This window comes from Nicotiana attenuata, chromosome 2 (assembly GCF_001879085.1).
Source record: "Nicotiana attenuata strain UT chromosome 2, NIATTr2, whole genome shotgun sequence".
Taxonomy (NCBI): domain Eukaryota; kingdom Viridiplantae; phylum Streptophyta; class Magnoliopsida; order Solanales; family Solanaceae; genus Nicotiana; species Nicotiana attenuata.
In genome coordinates, this window is record NC_031990.1 from 77937828 (window position 1) to 77948255 (window position 10428).

At 35.6% G+C, this 10428-nt stretch overlaps 1 protein-coding gene across 1 annotated transcript in view; it reads left to right on the plus strand.

The window, feature by feature from the left end:
• LOC109213276 (TLD domain-containing protein 1) overlaps nt 1347-10428 on the plus strand; it is a 13260-nt gene continuing 4178 nt past the window's right edge. The window contains exons 1-5 of the mRNA XM_019377059.1: nt 1347-1610; nt 1693-1795; nt 1884-1988; nt 4853-4938; nt 8630-8871. Of these exons, the coding sequence (XP_019232604.1) occupies nt 1558-1610; nt 1693-1795; nt 1884-1988; nt 4853-4938; nt 8630-8871 (589 nt within the window). The 5' untranslated portion in view covers nt 1347-1557. The remainder of the gene's footprint in view (nt 1611-1692; nt 1796-1883; nt 1989-4852; nt 4939-8629; nt 8872-10428) is intronic.

Below are 10428 nucleotides of genomic sequence, written 5' to 3' on the forward strand. Positions count from 1 at the left end.
GGTGTAATTACACTCTCCAATTCTCAAGGGGGAGGTGAGAATTGGTGGTAATTATACTGTGTAATTACAAGGTTATTTTTTAGTTTCTTTTCTTTTTCTTTTTATTTTAATTTATTTTCTTTATAACTTTTATTTCTATTATTTTAATTTTTTAATTTTATTTTTACTTTTTAATTTCTTTTGAAACTTAAAAATATATTTTTCTTTGAAAATTATTTATCTTTTATTTCTCTATCTTTACTTCTTGTGATTCCATGTAATTGCTTATATTTTATTTATTATTTATTTTATTATTTTATTTTTGAAACTACACCTCCTAATATTAGAAATAAGGAGTCATCAACAAATTTGACATATAATGAGTAATGCAATTAAAGTGGAATTTCGTTGTTGAATGTGGTTATAAACTTATCATGTTTCCTAATCTTAAGTTGCTGTGGAACTTACTATTATTATGTTGGAATTTGACACATGTTAAACTTTTTTTTTTGAATTTTAAAATCGTGTTATATTCATGGTTCCAATTTACTTGTTTTAGTAGTATTGACTCACATTGCATGTTGTTCTTTTTTTATAGTTAGAATTGATGGATTAGTTTTGTGAAACATTTGAATAATGTTATGACATTATATTTATAAATATTAACTTATTTTATCAAACATGAATTCTATGATGTCTTACAAAACGTATATTTTTAATTTTTGTAAGTATCTAAACTAAATATTACTCCCTCCGGTCCAAAATAAGTGATTTTTTGACCTTTTTCTTGTGGTCCAAAATAAGTGATTTTTCCAGATTTCAAGAATGAAATAATTATTTTTTTCCTACATTGTCCTTGAAGTAAATGGTGTTGGAATATGTGTTAGGAGTGTTTATGTGAGATAGTAAAGGTTAATATGGTCAATTCCATTGCTAATTAATGCTAAAAGGTGAATTTCTTAATTTGTGTGAAAACATCCAAAAAATCACTTATTTTGGACCGGAGGGAGTATTAATTTTTCAAAATATATAAATTATTTTTACAATATTAGTTATAAATATATGATTACTAATTAATGTATATTCACTAAAAAATATACATCTTAAATACTAAATATAATATCATTTATACTTATAAAAATTTATAAGCATATATTTATTATATTAAATTTTAAGTTTTGATAATTACTTAATTTAAAATTTAATCTAACTATGTAATTACACTTGTGCAATACAACTGTATAATTACTAGACTGTGTAATTAATACCCTAATATTACACCAATTACAGGGCGACTTTCGAAACATACTCTTAATAAATCTTTAATTATTTCTTCAAAAAGTTTATATTTTGCAAGAAATTAGTATTTTTTTCCAGACAAAGATTTCCATTTGTAGCAAGCAAACACATCCTCCTGAGCCGATCTGATTTGAGCCGCTAACTTTTGGCAGTTTCCCTTGAAATATCTGCAAAGTGCAAACGGTTACTTGCTGCCACGTTTATTACAGGAAACAGCTTGAAGTGAAGAGTAGAGTAATAATTGAGTAGTAAAACGCTAACAGTTGAGGAGAGCAGAAAATGGGCAACTCTCAATCGTCTTCCACGAATCCGCGATTTGCTTTAGCAAAGAGGTGGCAGTTTCTCTATAACACTACAATTGGTTACCATTTTTGATCAATTTAAACTCTAAACGGATTTGATATTCTTTTGTAGAGCGTTCACCGAGAAGAAACTGGAAGACCTGAAATCGATGTTCGATTCACTAGCTGCACAATCTCAAAGCAATGGAAATTACATTTCTCCTTCTGTTTTCAAGGTGCTTCCTGTCAATTTTATGTGTCGTCTGTTAAATCTTTCAGTTTCTTTACAATTAAATCATGAATTGGGTATTTATGCTTGTATAGGGTTATATTGGAGTTGAAGGGCCGTTGGGTGATAGAATGTTCGATTTGGTCACTCAGAAACGTAAGGATCAAAAACTTACATTTGAAGACCTTGTGATTGCTAAAGTGAGTATTTTTCATCTTATCCTTTTTTCTTATTGCTTTTATGTGATACAAGTTTCTTTTTAGTTTGTCCTAACTTTACCCTTCATGCCATGACTTATTTGTACCTACTTGATATAAAATTCATTCTTTTACTAGGAGAGAGAAAAGGAAAAAGGCAGGCACCATATGAAAAGAACACATTTTCCTTCATATATCCATGACTTTTCGAGTACGAGATTAAGTGTATGATATGATCCACTTCATTATTGTAACATGTCACGGTTGTTGTAATAATAGGATGAACGACTTTCATAATTTGCCCTTCACTGTGAAAGAATTACAACATATTGGACATTATTGATTAATAATAACCTCAACGTTGTTACATCGTAATGGAAAAAAGTACATCTACAATATGAAAACTACATACGAATTTTTTCACATACGCTCGCAGAGTATATCTAGTTCCATGTCCTGATGAAAAAGAGGGTTAGTTTGATGATCAGAGTAACAAATTATCAAATGCGATGAATCCTTTATCATCATGGTAATGTTCTCTCCTTAGCACACACTACATTGGCATTAAGGAGTATAAGCAAGAATTTTCATATCATGCACGGGTGTGAGTAAAGAAATTAGTTCCATCATAATGCGTGGATATGATGCTAGATAAGAAAGGATTCCCCATCATACTGGATGAATAGATAATATATGTTAGTCCAAGATAGTCAATTTCAAATTGGTAGTGGTATATGGCTAATTGACATGGAAGTCAAAGAATCTTTTTTGTTAGGTACGTTGAAGGAAATAAAATTAATGAGAAGTAAATGAAATTAATGTCTACCTTAAAGAGGAGAAGAACTAATATTGCGTGTCTATAAGAGACATGGTCTGAAGGAAGAACATTAGAGAGATTGACCAACAAGCTATAAGTTGTTGTATTGTGGCTTGTGGGATTGATAAAAGTAGGCACGCGATGGCAATAATGTTGAACTGGGACCTAAAATAAAGTTTTAGAAGTAAAGAGAGTTGGTGGTTGGTTTATCTTGTTATGATTAGCGAGGGAAAGAAAACAAAAATGTCATTAGTGCATAGGCTTCACAAATAGAATTTAAATGAGAAAACTAAAACTAAGGACCCGTTTGGCCATAGATTTTGCCAAAATATATTTGATTTTTTTGGCAAATACATGTTTGGCCATAGATTTTATCTACATTTTGGCACATTCCTAAAACCCAAAACCCAAAACCAGCTCACTATTGCATTTTTTAAAAATTGCCCCAAACTTTTGTATTTTATAAAAGAGCCCACCATTTATTATTTTGTAACAATGCTGCTTCGTCTTCTCGGTCATTTGATAATTTTATGTAGTTCATTATAAAAATGATAACTTTGTACCAAATTTATTTATGTCCAGGACTATGGTTTGCGACAATATAATGAATTATTGATAAAGGTGTTGTTGGGTATTTGTGATAGTTTTTAGAACTTGTGGGTATAAGTCATGTTTCATGTTTTTTCCAAAAAAAAGTGAAATATATTTTGAAAACTTATGTCCAAACACATTTTCATCTTCAAACCAAACTTCACCTAAATCAGATTTTCCAAAACAAATTTGGGAATCTATGGCCAAACGCTAGCTAAATTTTGAGAAGATATGGATCCGTTGGTACAAGGAATTCTAGGTGACTGACAAATGTTTATCAGAGGAGATTGGAATGGATATGTGGGTAGATATGTGACAAGGCTTGCCGAGTGCATAACAAGTATTATGGTACAGGCGATGGAGAAGGAAAGCTTTTAGAGTTTGCGTTAGCTTATTATCCAGTTTTAGGCTTTTAGTAATTTAAGGAAAGAGAGAAGAACAATTGATATTGAAGAGGAGGCAACCATAGCCAAATAAACTTTATTCTTACTAAAAGAAGCGACAATCCATGTTTAAGCACGGCAAGGTTATCTTATAAATAAATAAAGAAGGACGGCAAGGTTATACCTTGAGAACACCTAAACCATCCAAAATAGTCCGGTGATCCTGCATATAAAAAAAAAGAATGGAGCAACGAAGGAGAAGAGTAATTTGGAACCAGATTTTAATGATGAGCACTAGAAGACTCAAAACCACAAAATATTCAAGAACAAACTATTGGAAGATGGAGAATGGGACTTAAAAGTTGAAGCAATACCTACAGAAGGAACTGCAAGGTACATGTTTACTGCATTTGAGCGCAAATTCCATTTTTATTAAGACTGCATTCCAAGCTAGCTCGGATATAAGCCCCAAAAAAATGCAAAATCATAAACAGGGAAGAGATGTAGAGACTGTCTCCATGAATGAAGTGCCATAGGCAGCTCTAACTGCAGTCCCTATACTCAGGGTAGTTTTTGCTGAAGCATGATTTACCTACGTTGGTAGGATGCACTGGATAAGCTTAATGGCTGAGCTAATTTAGGGCCGAGCTAAATGGGATGAGATGTTTTAGCACAAGACTTAAGACTTAATCAACTTCCAGTGTTTCTGCTTTCTTGTGTCCGTCATACCCCTAAAACGACCAGAATAACCCTCTACAGTGTTATCTTTTACTTCTAAAATTTGAGGTCTCTCTAGAATTTCACGCCTTCTCCTTGTGTGCCATTTCAAGTTTTCTACCAGCATATTGATGTTCTCTTCCTGGACATCTAGAGTGAAGAACATAGATGTAGAGAACGGTCTTATATTTGCAAACTGTAATTCATTCAGATAACCATTACCCTTTAATCCTTTACTGCATAAGTGTGGACATGTATCTGTCTATCAGTGAAGTGAGGATCATTCCTGAAGCTTCTATTGCGAGTAAAAAATGAAAAATATGAACTCATGACGTATGGTTCCACTTTTTATATTGCAGGGAACCTATGAAAAAGGGACAAACAACGATATTGAAGAGTTTATCTATCAGTTGTTAGATGTCTTTGATGATGGCATTGTTGGAAGGTAGAACAATAAGCCTTGATATGTTTAAGGGCTATATATAGTTTGGTTCTCCAGATACTGTCTTTTACATGTAAGTATGCTCAACTTTCTAAATGTATTTAAAAAAAGGCAGCCAGGTGCACAAAGCATCCCACATTCACGCAGGTCCGGAGAAGGGTCGCACCCCAAGGGGTGTTATGTAGACATCCTACCCTAATGCAAGCATTAGTGGCTGCTTCCACGGCTTGAACTCGTGATCAATAGGTCACAGAGACAACTTTACCGTTGCTCGGCTCTCCTTCTAAATGTATTAAATACCTCTAAATTCACAAGTCAAAAAAAGTCCAAACTAACTTTATAATGGAACAGACAATTCTACCAGCTCAACAACAACAACAACGACCCAGTGGGATCCCACAAGTGGGGTCTGGGGAGGGTAATGTGTACACAAACCTTACCCCTACCCTGGGGGGCAGAGAGGCTGTTTCCGAAAGACCTTCGGCTCGAGAGGAAGAATAGGAACAAGTAAATAATAACAACAAGGCCAGGAAAATGATACCAGCAATGTAAGAACCGGAGAAAAACAAATGGAAGAAAGCAGTAGCAATAGCATCAAGCAGTAACACGACAGGGTACTAGAAAACCGAAGCGGAAGATAGTACTAAAACAACCCTGATACTAGCACTCTAAGGATCGAAGAAATGTACTAGTCAGCTAGCCCTAATAAACCTGGAACAGATCAGAAAACAGATTACAGCCTATTACCCTTCTACTCGAATCTTCGACCTCCATGCCCTCATGTCGAGGGCCATGTCCTTGGTAAGCTGAAGTCGCGCCATGTCCTGCCTGATCACCTCTCCCAATGCTTCTTAGGCTGACCTCTCCCAATGCTCCTACCGGCCAGCGCCAACCATTCACACCTCCTCACTGGGGCATCTAGGCTTCTCCTTTTCACTCCCGAACCATCCAAGCTTCGCTTCACGCCATAGGGGCCACACCCATTTTCTCCCAAATATCCTCATTCCTAATCTTATCCAATCTGGTGTGCCCACACATCCATCGCAACATCCTCATTTCAGCTACGTTCATCTTCTGGATATGGGAGTTCTTGACTGGCCAGCATTCTGTATGGAGCATTCTGCCCCATATAGTATAGTCGGTCTAACCATCGCCTTGTAGAACTGACCTTTAAGTTTTGGTGGCATATTCTTGTCACACAGGACGCCAGATGCTAGCCTCCATTTTATCCACTCCGCCCCTATACGGTGTGACATTCTCGTCAATCTCCCCGTCCCTTTGGATAACTGACCCGAGATACTTGAAACTTCCTTTCATGGGGATGACTTGTGAGTCAAGCCTCACTTCTATATCTACTCCCCCTGTCGCTTCGCTAAACTTGCATTCTAGGTACTCCGTCTTAGTCCTGCTCAACTTGAAACCCTTAGACTCTAAGGTTTGTCTCCAAACCTCCACTTTTCATTGACACCGCCTCGCGTCTCATCAATCAGTACTATGTCGAAAACAAAGGGCAAAGGTTCTCACTGTAGTTTGGTTGAAGGCATAGAGTGCTGGCAAGTGTGGTGTGGGGATCAGGTCTTCGTTAAAATGGCGGGCTAGAGATCTTTGAAGATGTATGTGCTAAACTACAATTATTTTTAGTGAGAATGCTCTTCTAAAAATACTAGGACTAAGGTGGTACACTAGCCATTAATTTGGATTAAAAATCAACTTTTGCTTTGCCTCATAGGACTAAGGTGGTACTCTATTTTAGATGCAATTAACACTTTATCTTTTGTTTTCCAATTTATGTTCTAACCCCTTTTTACAGAAAAATAACTGCTTAGTGCAGTTGAGATAATTTGTGCTCCGTTTTGGCACATTTGAGGCAGTTCTTTTTCCTTCCACCACTAGGAGGGCCTGGGATTAATTATACACTCGTTTTAATTTTGGCCTTGTTTATGTTGAATTGAGTTGTGGTATTCTCTCTATAAATATTATTCTTAGTTTTATATTATTTTAATAATTATTTTCAATTAAGGTGTTCTAGTTTTAACATTGATTCGAAAGCTGCTATTTGACATCTCACTATCTCTTGGACTACTTTTGAATGATAATTATGAGAAGATGATCATTATCAAGATGCTAAAGTTACAGAGAGGAGAGGTCTTAATAAAAGAATTATTGATCAGAATTCCTAAATATGTTGTCAGTGAAGACCGGGCAAATGTTAAATAGAACTAGCAAGCAAAATGAAAATCTCAAAAAAGGTTATGATGCAAGCCTCTTGAGGAAATTGGGATTTCGGGCTTGCATTTGATTATTAAAAACTAATGGGAGAGTTGGTATCACCACTATCATTTGTATCTATCTTACATAATTTACTTGACCCAACATGTAGGTCCCACTCATCTTATGCTACACGCAACTTCTTTTTCTTCCGTTATCTTGGTTTATGCAAAGTTCTCCATAATCAACAAATTATCAGACTTTGTAAAAAAGTTTCTTCTAGTCATTCTCGGCCATCCCGTTTCTTTTCCTGCAGTAATCATAGTGTTATCACTCTTTTCAATAGGTGCATACTATACCTCTTTTGTATAGCCTCCGACTCCCCCTGGGTATTCCTCTTCTGTAAGCTTCTCAATGATTGATGCTCCCACCCGCTTTCATGGGCTGTCTTTTGCTGGTAGTTCTCCCTAAAATGATGCCAGCAAAGAATTACAACTGAACGTCTTTTGCAAACTTTAACTATTTTGCCTTGAAATCCTTGTGAAGCACTTGATACAAACTTAACCATCAGTTGCGGAGTCAAGTGGATGCTGGTTGTCCTTGATATTGCTACCTTTCCTCTGTAATAATCAAGTATAATAATTACAAGAAGAGAGGACAGGCAGAGCATTACACTCCGTGAAATAGATGCTAATATTTAAGTTCAGAATGAGGCAACCATGCTGCACCTGTGTTTGGCTGGATGGGATCGTAATGTTTATTCACCAGACTCGAATATCTGGGGTTGGACCCTTTTCGTTAAAAATTATCCCTACTTTTTTGAGGTGGAAGTGATATAGCATTTTATTTCTGAAGAATGGATCTCCATTGAGAAAAACAAAGATAGATAACATAAACTTGTGGTGTTTATTGATAAACATTAAGTAGCATGTACATACAGTTGTTGAATCAAATGGGGTTGACCATAACTTTGCCCCTTTGTGGAATTTCCAATACTCTCTTTCTGCAAAATACTATTCTATAATGGAAGAGAAATGGTTTCTTCTTTGATTGCTTTCTATGACCTAGAAGCCCTCCTTGTAATTGGAAAGAGCATATCATCGGTCACTAGATGATGGATTGTTTCCTTTATTTCAATAGTTGTTGTCAGATGAGGTTCATTCTTTCCAGAATCTCTTTTTTCCTTATATGGAACAGATATATGTCGAATGAGAAGTTTTTCCTTCAGTTTATGAGTTTGACTACCTTAATATGGATGTCAAATAGTTTCATTGCGGCTCTAGTAAAATAACCCCTTCCTAGTCCGGTTTTAAACATTTAACTTTTAATTATCATTATATATAGTTCTAGATCCTCTTCTTTTTCTTTCTTTTTTCTTTATATAGATATCTGTACTATTGAACACCAAAAAGAGAAAGATAAAAGAAAATCCAGCAGTATTGTTCTCCTTTATGGTGGTAAATACATCTCTGGGATCAATTTGCAGATCTGATCTTGAAGCTGTCTTGACTGCAGTACTCAGAAATATATCTTCTCATGAGAACCATCCATCTGAACCTAGTTCAGAGAGGGAAGTTCTTGATATTTTCCTCAATGCCGCAAATTTAACAACGGATGATAAACAATGCGCTGAAAGTTATATTTCTTTTGAGGAATTTAGAAGTTGGTGTGCCCGTCTTCCATCAGTAAGGAAGTTTCTTGGAAGTCTGTTGTCTCCACGTGATTCAGGTTTCTGCTTTACAGTCATCTGAGTTTTTCTAATTTTGTAGTTCCTCATTTTTTCTTGTTATTTGCAGTTTCTCTAAGAGGCATATGTTTCTACATATTGGACACTGCTTACTGAGTGAATTTCTGTGGGCTTAGATGTTAGCTTTTCTATTTAGTTTCCACTTCTTCTATATTCTTGGAAACTTCTATGATAACTATGCATACTGGCCTTTGCATGTAATAGACATTATTTGTGTTTTCTCTGAAACTTATATGTTATTATGCATTATTCTGGAGTTCTGTTAAATATGCTGAGTCCTGCAACTGGTGTAGTTGCTGTTATGGGGATTCTCAAAACAGTTTAGCTTTTCAGTCTGCCACATTTGTATGATAGGAATAGGATTCGATCTTGGAAATGAGGGAGATACACGAGGGTGGTAGGATGCTTTGTGGCTATCATGGTCAATGAAATAAGGAATTGGGTAATGCTTGTTTGGATGTAATTTTCTTACTCTCAGAAAAATTGTTTCCTTTTAGGAAGTGGTGTTAAGATTATTCCTAGAGCAGAGTCAAGGACAAGTAAATCGCCATGCTTCCCTAAGCTTGTGAAGGAGTCCTCAAACCCTCTAATAGGGTTCTCGCATGTTCACAAAGGGTTTGATCTAACAGGGCCCTTACCTTTTCACAGAATAGAATGCTATAGTATTTTTGAGGGTTGTGCAAGTTATGTTGCCACTATGCTTACTGTTGTTGAAGAAAGTGAAATTTGATAGTATAGGTTAACCATATACAGCTTTACAATATCAGTTTGATGCCTTATACATAGATTTAAAGCCTGCATTGCAAAGTTAAGGGAGGAGGACGTATCCAGTCAGAACCATTTTCTTGCATGTTGTCGTGTTATCTTTTTTCCCCTTATAAAGTACTTTGTCGTGTTTCCTTTTACTATGTGTATGTGAGTTTTGCAAAGCATAGCCGCTCTTAAATCCGGATGAAGGAGGTTGCAGTAGGCTGGCTGCCAATGTGAAAATAGTCTGTAACTATGTTGAATCCTCTGAAAATTTGGATATAGAGGAAGCAAGGATGCTAGTATGGAGTCAGCTGGTTAAATTTTTTATCACATAGTTTTTCTCAAGCTGAAATTGAAAAATCTTCAATCATGTAATGAAAGATTAAGTTTCAGTTGGAACAAACTTTTTCATCATGTATCTCACTGATAGTTTAATGATACTCTGCCTATTTTGAATATTGCTGCTTCCTCACACATACAGGATGCTAATGTGGCACAGATATACAACCCTCCCCCCCCCTCCCCCCCCCCCCTTCCCCGCACCATCTGTGAAATCACATTATTTTCTCAAACTTAAGTTGAAAAATCTTCATTCATGAAATGAAAGAGCAATTTTAGTTTGAGGATTTTCTTCGTCATATAACTCTTCTTGCTTGTTTTATGCAGCTCCCCAGTACAATAGGTATAAACTTAATTCTTTACTTATAACAACTCTTAGAATATTGTCAGTTACATATCAGTTTGTGTATGGAAATCTGGTTGTTTGTATTCATACCCCCCCCCCCCCC